This window comes from Anomaloglossus baeobatrachus, chromosome 5 (genome assembly GCF_048569485.1).
Source record: "Anomaloglossus baeobatrachus isolate aAnoBae1 chromosome 5, aAnoBae1.hap1, whole genome shotgun sequence".
In the NCBI taxonomy this organism is placed as follows: domain Eukaryota; kingdom Metazoa; phylum Chordata; class Amphibia; order Anura; family Aromobatidae; genus Anomaloglossus; species Anomaloglossus baeobatrachus.
In genome coordinates, this window is record NC_134357.1 from 387,532,758 (window position 1) to 387,554,141 (window position 21,384).

Sequence of the window (21,384 nt, forward strand, 5' to 3'; positions counted from 1 at the left end):
CCTCCCTTAGCATGTCACAGATTACTCTGGATGCGCTTTCTTGTCTCAGCTGGATCATCAACAAAGCAAAGTCGTCTCTGATTCTGGCACAACGCATTATTTTTCTGGGAATTCTGTTTGACATTGCACGGACAAGAGTCTTTCTCCTCAAAAACAAATACTCTGCCACTGTAAGAGGAATTTGTCCTCTCAGACATCCATCTCCATGCTTTTCAATTCTGCATAAGCGTTCTGGGCAAGATGGTAGCCACAGTCGAAGCCATTCTATTTGCTCAGTTCCACACTCGCCCCCTTCAGATTTTTTTCTCCTATCAAGATGGGAAAGGTCTACTCACTCACTGGACCAGCCAATAGTACTTCCTTCTCTGATCAAGAAGCCCTTGAATGGTGGAGACCATGCCCCCTGATTCTTTGCTGAAAGATCCGAACGACAGACACCAGTCTCCTGAGTTGTCTTCCAGAACTTTACTGTACAATGGAATGCCCAGGAATCATCTCTTCTCATCAACATCCTGGAGCTCAGAGCAATCCTCCTGGCTCCTCTTCACAAGCAGGACCTTCTCTTCGGTCGTCCTATCCACATCCACTCTGACAACGCCATGGATGGGGCATACATCAGCCACCCAGGAGTAACTCGAAGCCGGCCTGTGATGTCAGAATTTTCTCAGATCCTGTCATGGGCCGAACGGAAGGGTCCAGCAATCTCCGCAGTCCACATGTGCCAAAAGGGCATCAGTGCTGGAGAATGGTCCCTGAACCTGTCAGTCTACAACCAGATGTGCCTCAGATAGGTACACACGATGTCAATTCAATAGCTTCCAGATTAACCCACAAAGTTCCCTAGTTGTGTCCAGATCTTACTCTAGTGTTCAACTCTGACGCTTTTGCGATTTTCCTGGTCCAAGTTCTCCCTGCTATATCTGTTTCCTCCTGTACCGCTGATCCCCCAGGCAGAAGGCTTCACTGTCATAGTCGTGGACACGGATTGGCCCAGAATACCTTGGTATGCAAAATAGCCTACTTTCTCGCAGACGTCCTGTGGAGACTCCCTGACCTCCCAGATGTCCTTTTGCAGGGTCCCTGCTTCCACTAGAATTCTCAGTCCCTCAATTTAACAGCAAGGCTGCTGAAGCCGCAGTTCTCAGTTCCTCTGGTCTCTCCGATCAGGTCATCCAGACCATGATCAAGGCGAGGAAGCCTTCTTCTTCTCACATATAGCATTGCACATGGAAGGCTTTCTTCTGCTGGTGTGAAACCAATCAGATTGCTCCCATGTTTCTTTCCTTATCTTCCCTGTTGTCCTTCCTACACTTGGGTCTTGATTCTGGCCTGTCTTTTAGCTCTCTCAATGGCCAGGTCTTGGTAGCCATCACGTCGATCAGGCTAGTGTCCAAACTTGCGTCTCTCTCCTGTCACTCCACCTATCTGGTCTGCCATCAGTGCACGGTGGTTCCTATTTTCAGTTCTATCCTTTCTCCCTAAGGTGGTTTGTTCCTTTCACTTTCATATTGTGGTTCCTTCGTTCTTTTTGTCTCCTGCTCACCCTTGGAAACAGTAGCTCCATAAGCTGGACGTTGTGAGAGCACTTTACCTCTACATTACCAGAATGGCTTCCTTCAGACGAATGGACTCTCTCTCTGTGATTCTGAACGGTCATTGCAGAGGACTTCCCACCTCCAGATCCACCATTGCCCGTTGGATGTGGTCTGCCATCTTGGAAGCATACTGGATAAAGGACAGAGCGCACCCACTCAAAGTCATGGCCCTCTTCACTCGCACAGTGGAGGCCTCTTGGGCTGTCTGTAACCAAGCCCCTGTCTCAGTTATGGAAGGCTGTTACCTGGTCTTCCATTCATTCCTTTACAAGATTCTACAAGGTTCACTCCTACGCCTCGTCAGATTGGAGTTTTGGTAGAAGGGTCCAACAGGCCGCCATGGTTTGAGATCAGACTTGAGGGTACTATCCTGTGCCCATCCTAAGGGACTGATTGAGGACGTCCCATGATTTTCTGTGTACCCCAATGAAGTGATAGAGAAAAGAAGATTTGGGTATTCATCGTAAAATCTTTCTTGGAGCCTTCATTGGGGGACACGGCACCCGCCTTTGTATTCAGTTGTTATATGTTTTACTGTTTAACTACATTTCTTCATTATGTTCTTACCTTACTGTTGCATCTCCTACTGCTTTCTCACTAACTGATTATCACCGTGCAGTGGGTGGTTGTATACTACTGGGGAAGAGCTAACTTCCAAGAAAGAGATTTTACTGTGAGTACCTAAAATCTTCTTATTTCATCCTTTTGCAAATGAGTTTGCAAATTCTTCAAGGGCAGTCCTAAACTTAGAAAGTGCTCAATTTAATGCTGCCCCCTTGTTTTTGATGGAAGAATCTACCATTTTGATATGCACTGACATTTCAGGCATGCACAATGCATTCTCCACTCAGCATATGCTCGTATTCTTCCTTCAGCGAGCAACAGCTTCACTGATGTACAACATGCTAGTAAGACTGCTGCCAATATCCGGGAAAGTACTGCTCATGTGATAGATTGGGAAAGCACAACAGATGCAGGTGAAACTAGTGGATGTTGGAGCAGTTGAGCTGTGAATCAAGGCCAAGGGGGCCGCATTTAGTGAGGAGTTACAGGACTGGAACAGCGCTTTCTTGCATGTGCATTTTCATAATAAAAATACATTTTCTTTACATTGCTAAATCGATCTGCAGCCAGACTGGTATGTCTTCTAGTTCCCTACTTGGTGCTATAGATGTTATAGTAGGCATGGTGTACCTGACAGGCTGATGATGCCAGTTCTGATAAACGATGGAAGTCTCAGGGGGTTGGGCTCTCGGCAATCATACATTTTTACATTAAATCTACAATACTATAAATAAAATATTACTAATGTTGCTGATGCTTTGTATTCAAACATAGTATATGATCTTTTTTTTTTCCCTGTACTCAGAAAGTCTCCCGCCTCCCTTGCCCTTTCATCCCAGGACGGTGTAGCCGGTCAGGTTCTCCTTCTATAGAGAAGCCTCTACTGTATCGTGAACGACAGAAAAGGGTATGTTTTTGGCCTGATTTGCTTGTTCAGTTTTTAATTGCTTGTGCTTAAGCTCTTACCTCGATGGAGGTAGAGTTTTTAAGACCGCACAATAGATATTAATCTCTTGTCAACTTATGAAATTATATTCATCATACATCGATAAAGAATGTATGAAACAATCTCAGGAGCTGAGCCTGGTTTATACAAAGTAGATGCCAGCTGTTTTATATAGCAAGCATCTGCCTTTAAATGCAGCGACCCAAGCATTTGTGTATCACTGTAGTTTAACCATTTAAATGTTGACTGTCAATCTTTGACAGTGGCATTTAAATGACATCAGTGATCAAGCCTGCTGAACACCTCTGTTGCTGCCATCTTGGTCCTCTAATGAAGCTAAGCACCATAGGAGAGGTGAGAGTTCCTTATATATTGCAATACTGTAGTATTGTAATATAATAATAATAATAATAATTTATTCATTTATATAGCGCTATTAATTCCATAGCGCTTTACATACTTTACATACATTGTAATATATAGTATCAGGTTCAAGTCTCCTAATTCTACTATAAAATAGAGTAAAATGTCAGCTTTCTGTCTATGCACAGTGTAAGCAGAAAACTGTCAATGTTGTTGGCGGAGTTATACAAGGCTCATTATTGAGAAGACTAGCAGAGCTGCAGCAGATAAGTGATTTTATCAAAACTACAGCAAGGGGCCCAGTAAAAAAAAGTAAGAGTCTGTCCTTATTTAATGTTGTAGTCAGGTTATGTAACTGGAGATAAACTTAAAATTAGAATTGTTTCTACTATACATTACATTTTTGAAGTACTGCTCTTAGCTAACTGTTGGGCCCCTTTGCATGTGAACAAGGATAAAGTTTTATTGAGATTACTTTTTTCTTTTTTCATTATATTAACTTTTTAAACTTTTTCTAATTATTTTTTAGAGTCACAAAGACAAGGAAAGAATTCGTCATCGGAAGCATCGCGATTCACCAGGTCACATAACTGCCCCTCCTTTGTTACCCATATCTACAGAGAAGGTATTTTTTTCTTTTACTATTTCACATTCATATTTTAATACAAGGGTCTTTTATTGTATTTTGATGAGACTTAATTGAAGTGGCTGTAATCTGAAAGTTCAAGCGTAAACATATCTTTTTGCTGTACATACATTTCTTTGTCGCTCCATTGGGAGACCCAGACAATTGGGTGTATAGCTATTGCCTCTGGAGGCCACACAAAGTATTACACTTAAAAGTGTAAGGCCCCTCCCCTTCTGGCTATACACCCCCAGTGGGATCACTGGCTCACCAGTTTTGTGCTTTGTGCGAAGGAGGCAACACATCCACGCATAGCTCCACTTTTTAGTCAGCAGCAGCTGCTGACTATGTCGGATGGAAGAAAAGAGGACACATATAGTGTCCCCAGCATGCTCCCTTCTCACCCCACTGTATGTCGGAGGTGTTTGTAAGGTTGAGGTACCCATTGCGGGTACGGCGGCAGGAGCCCACATGCTGATTCCTTCCCCATCCCTTTTTACAGGGCTCTGGGTGAAGTGGGATTTACCGGTCTCCAGGCACTGAGACCGTGCTCCATCTACAGCCCCTGGAGAAGATGCTGGATGGAGCGGAGTACATCAGGGACATGGCCCTGCTTCCTCAAGGTACTCTGTGTCCCCGTGCATTTGGCGCTCACACCGCAGCATGCTGGGTGTTGTAGTGCGCCGGGGGACATCAGCGCTGCGGCGCCTGTGCCATGGCCTCATTCAGCTTTGCTGAAGCAGGCTCACTTATGGGAATTGGTCGCGCCGGCCGCTGGGACTGCGGCGCGGCTGGCACTTGTAGTGCGCCGGGGACTTCAGCGCGGCCTGCGCTTTTACGGCGGCCGCGCTGATAACTAGAGTCCCCGGCTTTTGCGGCCTGCTTCCGTTCGTTCCCGCCCCCAGACCTGCCAGTCAGGAGAGGGGCGGGACGCTGGCCACTTCCAGGAATCGGTCGCGCCGGCCGCTGGCAGCGGCGCGGCTGGCACTTGTGGTGCGCCGGGGACTTCAGCGCGGCCCGCGCTTTTACGGCGGCCGCGCTGATAACTAGAGTCCCCGGCTTTTGCGGCCTGCTTCCGTTCGTTCCCGCCCCCAGACCTGCCAGTCAGGAGAGGGGCGGGACGCTGGCCACTTCTATGAATCGGTCGCGCCGGCCGCTGGAACTGCGGCGCGGCTGGCACTTGTGGTGCGCCGGGGACTTCAGCGCGGCCCGCGCTTTTACGGCGGCCGCGCTGTTAACTCGAGTCCCCGGCTTCTGGGCCTAGTCTCCCTTCGTTACCGCCCACAGCCCTGACAGTCAGGGTAGGGGCGTGACGCTGCATAGAGCAGAGCTGAGAGCTGGAGTATGTTTTGCATACTCCACCCCTCTCACTGTGTGCACTGTGAATCCGGATTCCCGCACTTTCTCAGGCACGCCCACGGCTTCCTTCTCTACAAGGACACCGGCAGCCATTAGTGTCAGTTTCTGTACGATACAGAGACAAGTGTGGAAGACCCTGGCATTCTGATAGTCACACAATCGCTGTAACAGGCGTTAAGCAGCACCTGTGGTGCTAACCCCACTAGTGCAGAAGTGCACTTATAGATGTGCTTGTACTATATACATTGCACTGTTTGGTCGCACGTTGTATATACCCTCCTGGATTATGCGGAGGAGTTATCAGCATATTCTCTGTCTAAAACAAAGGTGCAGAACCACATGTTTTTCTATACAGCTGGTACAGCATGTACGGCTATACGGCCGGCAGGTACATAGACTCCCATTGTATGCACTAATGGCCAGGGGATGAGGACGGTGTCTGCAGTATTTACTGACAGTTTTTCTGAGACTATGGCTATGATACTAGAAGCCTAGCAGTCCGGACATGTCTCTCACAATATGGGCACTGTTGAATCATTGATCCATGGCCCCCCTCAGTGTGAATAACTAACAGCTCCGGGAATGTCACACGCATCCCAGAGTCACGGCTCTGCACGGACGTCAGTCCCAGACAGCCTAAGTGGGCTCGCTATGAGCGGCCTCGGTTTCATCAGGGTCCTAACAGAAGGACTCGCTGTGTAATGAGGCGGAAGTAGCGGCTCAGGATTCTGATCCTGAGACCGCTCTCAATCTGGATACACCTGATTGTGACGCCATAGTAAATAATCTTATAGCGTCCATCTATAGAATGTGGGTTATTTCCCACAGCTCCTCCAGTGGAGGAGTCAGCTTCACGTATTTTTCTGGACCACTCTGCCTTCAGAGAGGCAGTCCAGGAACACCACGCTTATCCAGATATGCGCTTCTCCAAACGGCTTAGGATACACGTTATCCCTGTCCCCTCACTTGGTCAAGGACTGGACCCAATGTCCCGAGCGGCATCCTCCAATCTCCAGGCTTGTAGCTAGATCCATAGTTGCAGTGGGAGATGGAACTGCAAACTCAAAGATGCCACTGACAGACAGATGGATCTCTGGTCGAAAGCCATCTATGAGGCTGTCGGCGCACCGTTGGCTCCGGCATTCTCTCCCTTGGGGCACTCCAAGCTATTTCAGCTTGTCTTACACAGATTGACACGGTTACACGTACATCTGTGCCGCAGGTGGCATCCTTAACCTCTCAAATGTCTGCATTTGTTTCTTACGCGATTCAGGTTGTCCTGGACTCTGCGAACCGTGCGGCGGTAGCCTCCGCTACTCCGTGTTTTTAAGCAGAGCCTGGTCTGCTCGTTAAGTGAATGGAAGGCAGATTCTGCTTCCAAAAAAGGTTGCCTAACCAGTTGCCTTTTTCTGCTGACCGACTGTTTGGTGAGCGTTGGATGTAACCATCAAACAGTCCAGGGGTAAGGATTCATCCTTTCCTCAGCCCGGACACAACAAACCCCAACAGAGCAAGAGGCAGTCAGGGTTTTCGGCCTTTTCGAGGCTCGGGCAGGTCCCATTTTTCCTCGTCCAATGTGGACTCAAAAGGATCAGAGGAGCTAAGATTCTTAGCGGGCTCAGTCTCGCCCAAAAAAGCGACAGTCTGAAAACCCGCTTCCAAGGCGGCTTCCTCATGACTTGCGGCCTCGGTCGGTAGCAGGCTCTCCCGCCTTGGCGATATTTAGCTGCCATAGGTCAATGACCATTGAGTGTGAGACATTCTGTCTCACGGGTACAGGATAGAGCTCACTTCTCGTCCTCCAACTCGATTCTTCAGAATTTCTCCACCTCCCGGCCGGGCCGCTGCTCTTCTGCAAACAGGGTGCACTCTATAGGCAGAAAGAGTGATGACCCCCGTTCCTCTTCAGGAACAAGGTCACGGTTTTTACCCCAAATTCTTTGCGGTACCTATAACAACGGGCCGTTCCGTCCCGTTCTGGATCTAAAAATGCTCAGCAAGCTCGTGGACACCAGGCGGTTCCGGATGGAATCCCTCCGCCATGTCATCGCCTCAAGGTCCCAAGGATATTTCCTAGCATCATTAGGCATCAAGGATGCTTATCCACACGTGCCGATTGATCCAGAGCACTAGCGTTTCTACGCTTCGTTATAGGAGACGAACACCCTCTGTTCGTAGCTCTACCTTCCGGCTAGCGACAGTCCAACTGGTCTTCGCCAAGGTCAGGGCAGCAGTAGTCACAGTCCTGCACTCTCAGGGTCACTCTGTGGTCCCGTATTTAGACGATCTACTTGTCAAGGCACTCTCTTAGGAAACATGCCAACACTGCCCGAACGTTGCGCTGGAGACTCTCTAGAGTTTTGGGTGGATCATCAACTTTTTAAAGTCAGATCCGACCCCGACCCTATCGATAACATATCTAGGCATAGAGTTTCTTACTCTCTCAGCCATAGTGAAGCTGCCGCTAGACAAACAGCATTCACTACGGGCTGCAAGCTCTTCTTTAAGAACCAGTCGCACACATTGAGACGCCTCATGCACTTCCTACGTAAGATGGTAGCAATGGAGGCAGTTCCTTTCGCGCAGTTTTACTGCGTCCACTACAATGGGACATTCTCCGCCAATGGGACGAGGAGTCGACGTCCCTCAACAGAGTCGTCGTTCTTTCTCAGGCGGCCAAGGAATCTCTACGGTGGTGGCTTCTTCTCACCTCTTGGTCAAAAAGAAGGTCCTTCCTATCCCCGTCCTGGGCGATAGTTACGACAGACGCGAGTCTATCAGGGTGGGGAGCAGTTTTTCTCCACTACAGCGCTCAGGGTACGTGGACTCAGCAAGAGTCCACTCTTCAGATCAATGTTCTTGAACACAGAGCAGTGTATCTTGCCCTACAATCCTTCCAACAGCGGCTGGAAAGCAAGCATATCCGACTTCAGTCGGACAGCTCCACAGCGGTGGCATACATCAACCACCAAGGAAGAACGCGCAACCGGCAAGCCTTCCAGGAAGTCCGGCAGGTTCTGATGTGGGTGGAAGACACGGCATCCACCATATCCACAATTCACATCCCAAGTGTGGAAACTAGGAAGCTGACTTCCTAAGTCGCTGAGGTGTGGCCGAAAGAGTATGGTCTCCTCACCCGGACGGGTTTCAGGAGATCTGGCGCCGCTGACAGAGGCCGGACGTCGATCTAATGGCGTCACGGCACAACAACAATGTGCCAGCTTCATGGCACGGTTTCACAATCATCGAGCTCTGGCGGCAAACGCCTTAGTTCAGCATTGGTCGCAGTTCCAGCTACCTTAGGTGCCACCTCTGGCATTGTTGCCCAGAGTACTGCGCTAGATCAAGACCGACTGCGGCCGCGCCATCCTCGTCGCTACAAATTGGCCGAGGATGTTGTGGTACTCGGTTCTGTGGTGCCTCACGGTAGGCTAACCGGGGGCACTACCAGACCAATCAGACTGGCTGTCTCAAGGGCCATTCTTCCATTTGAATTCTACGGCCCTCAACCGGATGGTGTGGCATTGAGTCCTGGAACCTAGTGTCGTCAGGATTACCTCAGGACGTGGTTGCCACCATGAGACAGGCTAGCATACCAACGTCCGCCAAGATTGACCACAGGACGTGGAAGATGTTCTTATCTCGGTGCTCGGCGCAGGGTGTTTCTCCCTGGCCGGTTGCATCGTCTATGTTTCCTTCCTTCCTGCAATCTAGGTAGGAAAATGGGTTGTCGCTCAGTTCCCTTTAGGGACAAGTCTCAGCGCTATCTGTATTTTTTCAGAAACGACGACTTCCTCAGGTACGCACGTTCCTACGGGGAGTTTGTCTTCTCAGCACTCCGTACAAGCGGCCGTTAGAGCCCTGAGATCTGAACAAGGTTCTAATTGCTCTCCAGATGCCGCCTTTCGAGCCTTTGAAGGATGTCTCCCTTCCCGTTTTTCACGGGAAGTGGCCTTCTAGTAACGGTCTCGTCTCTTAGGAGAGTTTCCGAGCTAGCAACGCTCTCATACAAACTCCCTTCCTGGTCCTTCACCAGGACAGGGTAGTTCTGCGTCCGGTTCCGGAATTTCTCCCTAAGGTGGTATCCCATTTTCATATCAATCAGGATATCACCTCACCTTCTTTGTGTCCTCGTCCAGTCCATCAATTTCAGAAAGATTTGCATCTGTTGGTTCTGGTGAGAGCACTCAGGTTCTACTTCCCGCATGGCGCTCCTGCGCCACCCGGATGCACTCTTTGTCCTTGTCGCTGGTCGGCGTAAACAGTCGCAAGCTTCCAGATCCACCCTTGCTCGGGGGCTCGAGGAACCAATTCTTGAAACCTACAGTTCTACTGGGCTTCTGGTTCTCTCAAGGCCGAAGGCCCATTCTACCAGAGCCGTGGGTGCATCCTGGGCATTACGGCACCAGGCTACGGCTCAGCAGGTGTGTCAGGCACCCACCTGGTCGAGTCTACTTACTTTTACCAAGCATTATCAGATGCATACCTACGCTTCGGCAGACGCCAGCCTAGGTAGATAAGTCATTCAGGCGGCGGTTGGCCACCTGTAGGAGAGGGCCGTTTGACGGCCCTATCATGAGGTATTCTTTTACCCACCCAGGGATTGCTTTTGGACATCCCAATTGTCTGGGTCTCCCAATGGAGCGACAAAGAAGAAGGGAATTTTGTTTACTTACCGTAAATTCCTTTTCTTCTAGCTCCAATTGGGAGACCCAGCACCCGCCCTGTTTTCTCGGGGTTTTTCTGTTTTTTCGGGTACACATGTTGTTCATGTGGTATGGTTCAGTTCTCCGATGTTTCCTCGGATTGAATTGGTCTTTAAACCAGTTATTGGCTTTCCTCCTTCTTGCTTGGCACTAAAACTGGTGAGCCAGTGATCCCACTGGGGGTGTATAGCCAGAAGGGGAGGGGCCTTACACTTTTAAGTGTAATACTTTGTGTGGCCTCCAGAGGCAATAGCTATACACCCAATTGTCTGGGTCTCCCAATTGGAGCTAGAAGAAAAGGAATTTACGGTAAGTAAACAAAATTCCCTTCTTCCCTTATAAAGGCAGAAAGAAATCCAGCAATGTAGATTCTAAAACATCCAAGACTTTATTTTTTCATGCTAAAAAACATCCCACAGGAGTACAAAATTAGAAAACGTAAAACCGGAGACAATTTACCGACGCCATCTCATTCGTGTCCAAACACAGACATTTTTCGGAACTGACTCCTTTCTCACACACACATTGAGAAAGGAGTCAGTCCCGAAACATGTCTGTGTTTGGACACGAATGAGATGGCGTTGGTAACTTGTCTCCGGTTTTACTTTTTCTAATTTTGTACTCATGTGGGATGTTTTTTAACATGAAAAAATAAAGTCTTGGATGTTTTAAAATCTACATCGCTGGATTTCTTTCTGCCTTTACAAGTGTACCCCCTGGTCTACTCCCCAGGATCCGTGCGGAGAGATTCTTTCTGGCTGAGGTGAGCTGATCAAATTTTGGAATTTTTATATTTCCCTTATGTTGTATTTTGCTCTGGGTCCATACAGCTGGAAGGCAGTACAGACAGTCCAGAAGTTTCAAGGTCAGAGAAGGGAAAAAAAACATCAAGTCATAGAGGGCGAAAGACTGGAATTGGCAAAGGGGTTGCTGGAGCTGGCAGTGCTTCCTCTGTGGGTATGTATCACAATAATTTTTTCTAATATATAGTCAGGGTTGAATAGTTTAAGTGCTGTTCTGTTTAATATTCAGCCATTTAGTTTGCCACCAAAATGTGCTTAAAGGTTGATCCCATCTTAAATATCTCCAGAACGGGAGTCACACAACTGCCAAGTGGAGAATTGAGGAAGAGGTAGCTGCATATGTTTGTGGCTTTCTGTATTTCTATGAGAGAGTGAGCATACTATGTAAAGATATCATTATTTTTGGAACTCATCAGATCTCACATTGCAGGTAGTGCTTCCTCTCCCCCTGAACTGGTCACATTCCCTAAACTGGAAGAGCAGGAGGAAGAGGAGGAGGATGAGGAAGAAGAGGAGGATGAAGATGTGGGAAGATCGTCTAGACCTACACCATCCTCTCCTCCAGAACTCACCTTCTCCAGCTTTGGCTCCATTATGCGCTTTTCAAGTGACTCAACTACTCATACTCGACCATGGGATGCCTCCTCTGGTGATCATAGACCACAGAGATGGAGCAGAGAAGGTAGTGAGGCCCCACGGGAGAAAAAGCATAAAGGAAACCGAAAAAGTAGGCATGGTCCTGGGAGGCCTCGGGGTAGCAAGAACAACCCACCTCACAGCATTGTCTCCTCTGCCTTGTCTTTGCCATCACGGCAGTATACTCAATCATCTTCTTTGCACAGTGTCAGCATGGAATCACCCCTGATGTCATCAGGTATAATAAGAACACTTGAATATTGGTGTTGGGATTGTCACAGCGATTAAACCAGTGTGAATGTAAATTTGACAGGTGAACTACATTTTCCCGCTGATGCTTTGTATTCTTCTCATCAGGCATCTACACCAGTAATAAGGACCCCATCTGTGTGAGGACAGCCTGCAGCACTCCACTTCCCTCCAGTCTCCTGTCTCACCAGAGCTCCCTTACTCCATACAGCAGAGGCTGCTCCATCACCCCGTCTTCTTCTACTTCTACTACACAGGTCTGATCTTGGGGAAATAAATGCTGTGTGATACAGAATGTGAAATAGGCGTACAATATATACTGTGGAACCTCCGGTTTACGAGTAACCCGGTTTGCGAGCATTTCGCTATAGGAGCAAAGCTTGCTGTAAATTTGTAACTCCGTTTACGAGCAAGCTTTGCCATATGAGCAAATACTCACCGGACACACTTCCGGTTCCGTACCTTCACTACGCTCTGACCCGCACTTGCAGTCTACACACACACACACACACACACACACACACACACACACACACACACACACACACACACACACACACACACACATGGCGACAATGGAGGAACGTCCGCTGTCAGCTGCTACTCGAAGGCAGCGCGCTGGCCAATCAGAGGCCAATCACACACACACACACGGCGACAATGGGGGAATGTCCGCTGTCAGCCGCTACTCGAAGGCAGCGCGCTGGCCAATCAGACGTAAGCGTCTCCAGCTTTTGACGTCAACGCTCTGGCAGCGGAAGTTCCTCCATCGTCGCGATGGTTACCCGATACACATCCTGTAGCGGCGAACTACAAGAACCGGGAGGCTGGCGAGGGAAGGTAAGGTGAGCATAATGTGTGTTTGTGTGTATTTGTGCATGTGTGGAATGGCACAATAGAGGACCAGGATGGGACATCGAACAGGTTGTGGAACGAATTATCTGAGCGTGCATTATTTCCTATGGGAAACTTTGCTTTGCTAGACAAGTAACTTGGTTTACAAGCACACTCCCAGAACGGATTGTTCTCATAAACCAAGGTTCCACTGTATAATATTTATTTTTACATATCTATATACATACATACACTTACAAACACCAAGGTCCAGTTTGTTTCCATTTACACAAGATGGAGTGAACTTACATATGGGACTCCTATAAGTAGGACGTGGGAGAGTCGAAATGGTATTTTCTCTGACGCCTCATTGGGGGACACAGGACCATGGGTGTTATGCTGCCTATCCATAGGAGGACACTAAGTAGATGCAAAAGCATAGCTCCTCTGCAGTATACACCCCCTGGCCGGGCCATGCAAGCCCAGTTTTAGCTTAGTGTCTGTAGGAGGCACATCTTCCAAGGTTTTGTTATTTTTTGAGGGCGACTGTTTCCTTTTGGGACCGATCATGAGTGCTGACTCCACGTACCCCCTCCTGTGACACTGGATCCTGGGCTGCATCTCACATGGACGACGGGTCCCACAGACACCGCTTTTCCAGAGCCCAGGGCAGAAGCACAATTTCTCAGCCCCTCTTTGCAGGCTCTGAGTTGAGCATTGCACTGTGTGACCGGACACAGCAGGCTGACTCTGCTATTCCCACTGCCTGGACTAAAGAAGTGTTTAAGGTGAGATCCCCCCTGACTGGTTTCCCAGACAAAGGGAGAAAAGATGGTGCAGAAAGTCCCTTGCTGATTGCAAGGAGGAGATCCCCAGGGATTCTGAACACACAGTGTTAATTCTTTCCCTAGGTGCGTACTGGCTGGAGGAGGGGGGGGGAACCACTCGCTGTTTGCAGAGGATCTGCACACATAATTTACCGGTGGGGGGGGGGGAGGGCCCAGAGCTCAGAAACTCACACGGTTTATTTGCTCTGTTTATTTGCTCCAGCTGCGTGCTCTGATAGCAGAAAGCCGGCAGAGATTATCCTTCGGTGACAAGCTGTGTGCTGACTGGAGGGAGATGTCACAGAAGCTCCCTTCCCGCCGTTTTTTGCTACCGACAGCAGGGGGGCACACTGACTTATTCTTGGCGCTCTTTTAGCGCTGAGCCCCGCCCCACCCCCCCACCCCCGCGGCCGCGATAAGCCCCCCCCAGGAAAGCGTGCGAAGAATTCCACACAGAGGTAACAGCTCAAATCAGAGCTTACTCCTTCCTGAGGACGCATGGCCATCGGCTGATTCTGGTGAGGTACTTGCTTCACTTGTAGCTCTGCTGACCCTTGCTCCTCCTGGCATACTCCTATTAGGAACATGCAGAATTCTAAGGGCACTAAGAGCGCTAAGGCTCACATAGTCTACTATTCAGCCTGCACTGCCTGCCACGCTGAGCTACCACGTAAACACACCTCTTCTCTCTGTGGTTCCTGTGCCCCTATAGCCCCCCAAGACCCCCCGCCACAACCGTCAGCCCAGAGCCTAGGGCTCCCAGCCCACCGGAATGGGCACAGTTTCTGTCCCAATCCATGGGGAAAAACTGTCACAGAACCTGGTTCTGGCTATACAATGTCGTTCTCCACACCCTTCTGGGTCCCTGGACGGCACGCAGCCTGAGGATACCCCTATGGAGGATCCTTCTGAGGTAATCCGGGCACATTCTTCACCGGTTGCAGGGATCAGGAAAAGAGCACACGGCCGGGTGTCTCCAGCACTCTCTCATGGCCCCCATGACTCTCCCTCGGGAGCACACAGGGCTCTCCCACACGCTCCACTACTTCTGAAGAGCTGGAGGAGGGAGAATGCTGTTTTGTACCAGGAGGATTCTTTGGTTTCATCCTCCCCAGATGATCAAACTGCAATAGACTCCCTTATAGCAGCAGTCAACCAAACACTGCATGTGGAGGATCCCCCATCCACTACCACAGACCATGTGGTCTTTTTTAAGAGGGCAAGGAAACCCCAAAAGGTTTTCGCTGATAACCCAGAGTTTCAGGATATCCTCACAAAGCAAAGGGAGAAGCCTGACAGGCGCTTCGGTAACCGAAAACTCATGGAGTCCCGTTGCCCTTTTGCCTCACCTGCCCCGAAGGGCTGGGCCGATCCACCCTCGGTCGACCCCCCCCCCCTCCCTGGTCTCCCGCCTTGCCACAACGACGCTCCTGTCTTTACTCGATGGTTCCTCCATCAAGGACCCGACAGACAGACTGGTGGAGCACCTCGCCCGCTCTGCTTTTTGAGGCTGCGGGTTCCTCCCTCTCGCCCTCCTTTGCCCCTGTGGGCCGCAAAGGCGATCCTGGTCTGGGCAGAATCCCTTAACACTTCGCTTGAGGAATCCCAGTTCCCTCATACCTTCACAGAGGTAACAGCTCAAAATTGCCGCTGCGGCGGAGTACCTAATGCAGGCCTCCATGGACGCTGCTACCTGAGCAGCGTTTGCCGCCTCAAATACCACAGAGCTCGCTGGCTCTGACAATGGCGAGCGGACTCTGCCTCCAAGAAGTCTCTCACGGGCCTTCCCTTTTTTCCAGACCGATTGTTTGGCGAACGTCTGGACAAGCTCATTTCTGACGCCACGGGAGGAAAGAGTACCTCCTTCCCCCAGCTGAAGTCAAGGACGACCTTCACCAGACGTCCACAGTCCTTGTTCCGCTCCTTCGGAACTCATTGGTTGGTCGACATCCCGTGCTGTCCCCGCCGCCAGCCGGACTACGCAGGGACTGACCTTCTCAGCTCTCCCCGAAACCCACTTTATCATGGCAGCCTAGATCGAAACAGTCCAGGACTAGGGAGACTCGTCCACGATGTTTTCTCCCCTCATGACTCCTTCGGCGGCCCGGAAGACACACTCATTGTAGGAGGTCGACTGCGGCTCTTTTCAACACATCTGGGCTGCCGCCTCAGACGACAAATGGGTCCGAGACCTTGTGTCTTCCGGTTACCAGGACCCGACCCCCGAGTCAGTTCTTTCTCTCAAACCCCCCAAAGACTCGAAAACGACGCAAAGCTTTTTTCTCAGCAATCCACTCGCTCCAAACAGCAGGAGTGGTAATACCTGTCCGGGACGACGTGAAGTTCAGGGGTTTTTATTCCAACCTCTTTGTGGTCCCCAAAAAGGATGGGTCAGTTCGACCCATCCTGGACCTCAAACACCTGAACAAACATGTGCATGTACGGATATTCAGAATGGAGTCCCTAAGGTCCATTACTGCATCCATGGTTGAAGGGGAATTCCTCGCCTTAGACATCAAGGATGCGTACCTGCACATACCCATCGCCCCAGATTACCAAAAGTTCCTCCTCTTCGCAGTTCAGGACTCCCACTTTCAATTCTTAGCTCTACCCTTCGGCCTTGCCACCGCACCAAGGGTCTTCACCAAAGTCATGGCGGCCGCTATGAGCGTCCTTCACGCCAGGGGAGTAGTCATTCTCCCTTACTTGGACGACCTCCTCATCAAGGCCCCCTCCTTCCGCGACTGCTCAACCAGTGTACAGATCACTGTGGACACCCTATCCCGCTTAGGGTGGCTAGACAAATCATCCCCGATCCCATCACGATCCTTCACTTTCCTGGGCATGTCCCTGGACATCCGTCGGGGCTTAATCTATCTCCCCCTGGACAAGGCGATCGCTCTTCAACGAGCGGTACGCTGCCTTCTACGTCCTCCGTCTCGCTCCAATCGATTCAGCATGAAGGTGCTCGGCAGGATGGTGGCGGCTATGGAAGCAGTACCCTTTGCTCAACTGCACCTCCGCCCACTGCAGCTAGCCCTTCTAGCGGCCTGGGACAAGAGCCCCTTCTCCCCGGACAGACATCTTCACCTGACGCCTTCAGTCAGGTACACACTCCGCTGGTGGCTTCGGTCCTCATCCCTATCAAAGGGGAGATTTTTTTCTCCCAGCGAACTGGCTGGTCCTGACCACGGACGCCAGCCTCCTAGGCTGGGGAGCAGTGTACCAGCACCACACTGCTCAAGGACGTTGGATGCCCCAGGAGTCTTCCCTACCCATAAACATCCTGGAAATCTGTGCGATCTTCCTCGCGCTCAGGGCATTCTGCCCTCTGCTAGCGGGTCATCAGATTCGAGTCCAATCGGACAATGCGACAGCTGTAGCCTACATCAATCGCCAAGGGGTACACCTGTAGCAAGGCAGCTTATCTTGAGGCCCACAGGATCCTCAGCTGGGCCGAATCGACAGGGTCAGTGATATCAGCGGTACACATACCGGGAGTAGAGAACTGGGCAGCAGACTTCTAAGTCGCCAAGGCCTGGCCGCCGGAGAGTGGTCTCTCCACCCAGAAGTGTTCCTACACATCTGCACTCGCTGGGATACACCAGACGGGGATCTAATAACCTCAAGGTTGAACGCAAAGGTACCCGCGTTCATAGCCAGGTCACGCGATCCGCAGTCCATCGGCGCGGATGCTCTAGTCTGCTCCTGGCTCCACTTCCGCCTGCCTTACATATTTCCACCCCTACCTCTGCTGCCGCGAGTAATCAGGAAAAACAAGGCAGAGGGAGTCCCGGTGCTAGTGATAGCACCGGACAGGCCCAGGCGCGCCTGTTACGCCGAATTAGTACAAATGCTCGTAGACGTACCGTGGCGATTTCCAGACATACCAGACTTGCTGACACAAGGGCCCATTTCCCATCAGAACTCCAGAGCCCTGAAGCTGACGGCATGGCCATTGAGACCTGGGTATTAACAAGAGCAGGATTTTCCCCCGCGTTATCTCCACCATGATCAGCGCCCGAAAGCCTGCTTCATCCCGCATTTACCACAGTACGTGGAAAATCTTCCTTTCATGGTGCAGGGAAACCAACGTCCAGCCTCTGCCTCTGGCCATCCCCAGAATTCTCGATTTTCTGCAGGTTGGCTCTCAGTTCCCTTAAAGGGCAGGTCTCAGCGCTCTCAATCTTCTACCAATGCCGCCTGGTTAAAAGAAAAAACAAAAAAAAAACGCAGGTCAAGACCTTCCTCCAGGGCGTTTCCCATCTAGTTCCCCCGTACAAACGGCCGCTGGAACTATGGGACCTCAATCTCGTTCTGGACGGTCTCCAGAGGTCCCCCCTTGAACCTCTCAAGGAATCCTCCCTTGCTTTTCTGTCCTGGAAGGTAACGTTCCTGGTGGCAATTACGTCCATCAGACGGGTTTCTGAGCTAGCAGCACTCTCTTGCCGCAAGCCTTTTCTGATTTTTCACCAGGACAAGGTGGTTCTGCGCCCCCTTCCGGATTTTCTTCCAAAGGTTCCTACCCCGTTTCATTTGAACGAGGACATTGTTCTGCTTTCCTTTTGTCCACACCCAGTTCATAGGGTGGAAAGGTCTCTGCATTCGTTAGACCTCGTCAGAGCTCTCAGATATTACATATCCAGGGCAACCCCCTTTAGGAAAACGGACTCTTTGTTCGTCATTCTTGAGGGGCCTAAGAAGGGACAGGCAACTTCAAAAACGACTCTGGCTCGCTGGATTCGCTCTGCGATCCAGGAAGTCTACCGCTTGCAACTCAAGCCCATTCCTAGTGGGCTACGGGCTCATTCCACGCGAGCAGTTGGCGCTTCGTGGGCCATTCGGCATCAGGCTACAGTGGAACAGGTGTGTAAGGCTGCGACCTGGTCTAGCCTACATACGTTTTCAAAGCATTACAGAGTCCATACCCAGGTTACAGCTGAGGCAAATCTGGGTAGGACAATTCCTACTACCTTCTCTCAGTAGGTGCTCCAGGCTGTCTGGGACTGGTTCCTAGTCCTTGGGTTGCGTTGTCTTGTTTTTATTTTTCCCACCCATGGACTGCTTTAGGACGTCCCATGGTCCTGTGTCCCCCAATGAGGCGTCAGAGAAAAACGGATTGTTGTGTACTCACCGTAAAATTGTTTTCTCTTAGCCATCATTGGGGGACACAGCACCCACCCTGTTGTCCTGTTGGGCCTTGGTTCTCTCAGTACCTTATTTGGTTATGACTCTTTTTTTTCTCATGTTCCTCTGTTGAGGTAAGTTTTTACTGGCTTTTTCTACTGCTTGTGTACTAAAACTGAGGTTTCCTGGCCCGGCCAGGGGGTGTATACTGCAGAGGAGGAGCTATGCTTTTGCATCTACTTAGTGTCCTCCTATGGATAGGCAGCATAACACCCATGGTCGTGTGTCCCCCAATGATGGCTAAGCGAAAACGATTTTAGGGTGAGTACACAAAAATCCGTTTTTTTCCTTGGTCACTTGAAATTTTAATGTCTTACTGAAAAACCAATGCATGGCATGACTTTGAATTTAAGGTCTCCCAATAAAGCATCTACCACATTGCATCAAAACTACAGTATTCAGTAAATCTTTGCAGTAGTTATTTGGAGTCTTACACCTCTCTTTACTTACACTTCAGAGAACTCCGTTCATGTGCATTACAATTTTCTTTGTCGCTCCATTGGGAGACCCAGACAATTGGGTGTATAGCTACTGCCTCCGGAGGCCACACAAAGCACTACACTTTAAAAAGTGTAACCCCTCCCCTCTGCCTATACACCCTCCCGTGCATCACGGGCCCATCAGTTTTATGCTTTGTGTTGAAGGAGGCTGACATTCACACAATGCTCCACATTTTAGTCAGCAGCAGCTGCTGATTATATCGGATGGAAGAAAAGAGGGCCCCTAACAGGGCCCCCGGCATGCTCCCTTCTCACCCCACTGAGTCGGCGGTGCTGTTAAGGTTGAGGTACCCATTGCGGGTACAGAGGCTGGAGCCCACATGCCGTTTTCCTTCCCCATCCCTTAGGGGCTCTGGGTGAAGTGGGATCCTAACCGGTCATCCAGGCACTGGGACCGGGCTCCCTCCGCAGCCCCTGGGGGAATCTGCTGGACAGGAGACTGAGTATCGTCAGGGACATGGCCCTGCATCTACAGGTACTCTGTGTCCCCTTTGGGACGGTGCATGAAGCACCTTGGCCTTCAGACGCTGCAGCGACTGCGGTGTGGTTTTTTTGACCGGGACTACCGCGCCGACCGTGCCTGTTTGCCGACCGCGGTTTTTTACTTTAGTCCCCGGCTTTTGCGGCCTAGTGTAGTAAACTCCCGCCCCTGGGCCTGCCAGTCAGGGGGAAGGGCGGGACGGTCGGTAGGACGCCGACAGTGAGGGCTGGAGCACACTTCGCTGTCCTCCTCCCCCCTCACTGATCACTATGGGGCAAGATTCCCGCACTTTTGTGGTTCCGCCCACGGCTCCCTCCTCCCCTCGGAACGCCGGCAGCCATTGTTATATGGGTCTCAGTATGATTCTGCCGGTGGAGGATCTCAGAATGTGCTCTGCAGCTCTGGGAGAGGGGGTTCCTAACCGGTCGCCATGCTCTGGGACCGGGCTCCATCCGCAGCCCCTGGGGGATTTTGACGGACAGGAGACTGGACATCATCAGGGACAGAGCCCTGCATCCATAAGGTACTCTGTGTCCCCCTTGGGACGCTGCATGCAGCACCTGGGTTACAAACGCCGCAGCGGTTGCTGTGTGCTTTGGGAGACCGGGACTACCGCGCCGCGTTTTTAACTTTAGTCCCCGGCTCTTGCGGCCTAGTACCATATACTCCCGTTCCCGGGCCTGCCAGTCAGGGGTAACGACGGGACGGCCGACTGACGTCGGCAGTGAGGGCTGGAGAATACTTGGTATCCTCCTCCCCCCTCACTGAGCACTGTGGGGCACCAGTTTCCCAATCAGGTGCTGGCCCCCCTTGGGTGCCGAAGTGTGTGTGTGTGTGTGTGTGTATATATATATATATAATATATATATTTATATATTTATATGGTATATGATTTCACTGTTCAGCAGCACTATTTGCTTTTTGGCTATATACCCTCACTGATTACTCTAAGAGGTGACAACAGCAGGTCGTCCGCAAACAGTAAGGGTGCCAAGGCACAGGCTTTCTTGCAACCTGTACCTTTTGTGCGGCTATATTGCCGTCAGCTTCCACCTATCATTGTGTACAATGCTTGGCCCCTGGGGCACTCACTCAGCCGGAGCCTCCGGCACTGGTGGGACCCTCGGCTCAGGTGGTACCACCGGTTTCCACTGCACAGATGGCAGGGACAGAGTTTGCACGTTTGACTGAGCAACTCTGAGTCGCTTTCACATTCCATGGCCCAGTCTTTGGACAGAGGGGCTGCTAAGATACTGGAAGCTTTGCAGTCCAGACCGGTAACACAGGGCCAGGGCGCTGTGAGTTCATCGCTCCCAGGCCACTCTGGGTCGGTACAACAAGGGGCTCCTGGGGTAACACCCAGATCCCACGGTGAGAACTCCGACACGGACCGCGGCCTCAGACAGGCTAAGCGGGCTCGCTGGGAACCTTCCACGACTTCATCACGCTGTTCGGGGTCTCAGCTTGAGGACTCTCGGGAGAATGAAGCGGAGGTCGCAGCTCAGGGCTCTGACCCTGACGTTGCTCTCAATCTGGATACACCTGAAGGTGACGCCATAGTAAATGTCCTTATAGCGTCCATCAACCAGGTGCTAGACCTCTCTCCCCCATCTTCTCCTATGGAGGAGTCTGCTTCACAGCGGGAGAAACACCAGTTTAGGTTTCCCAAACGTACACTGAGTGCGTTTTTTTTTTTTTTCGATCGCTCT

The 21,384-nt window shown here is 50.7% G+C and overlaps 1 protein-coding gene across 1 annotated transcript in view; it reads left to right on the forward strand.

The window, feature by feature from the left end:
* MLLT6 (MLLT6, PHD finger containing) overlaps window positions 1-21,384 on the forward strand; it is a 124,926-nt gene that overhangs the window by 51,819 nt on the left and 51,723 nt on the right. The window contains exons 7-11 of the mRNA XM_075350101.1: window positions 2,965-3,066; window positions 3,998-4,093; window positions 10,989-11,115; window positions 11,392-11,835; window positions 11,955-12,103. Of these exons, the coding sequence (XP_075206216.1) occupies window positions 2,965-3,066; window positions 3,998-4,093; window positions 10,989-11,115; window positions 11,392-11,835; window positions 11,955-12,103 (918 nt within the window). The remainder of the gene's footprint in view (window positions 1-2,964; window positions 3,067-3,997; window positions 4,094-10,988; window positions 11,116-11,391; window positions 11,836-11,954; window positions 12,104-21,384) is intronic.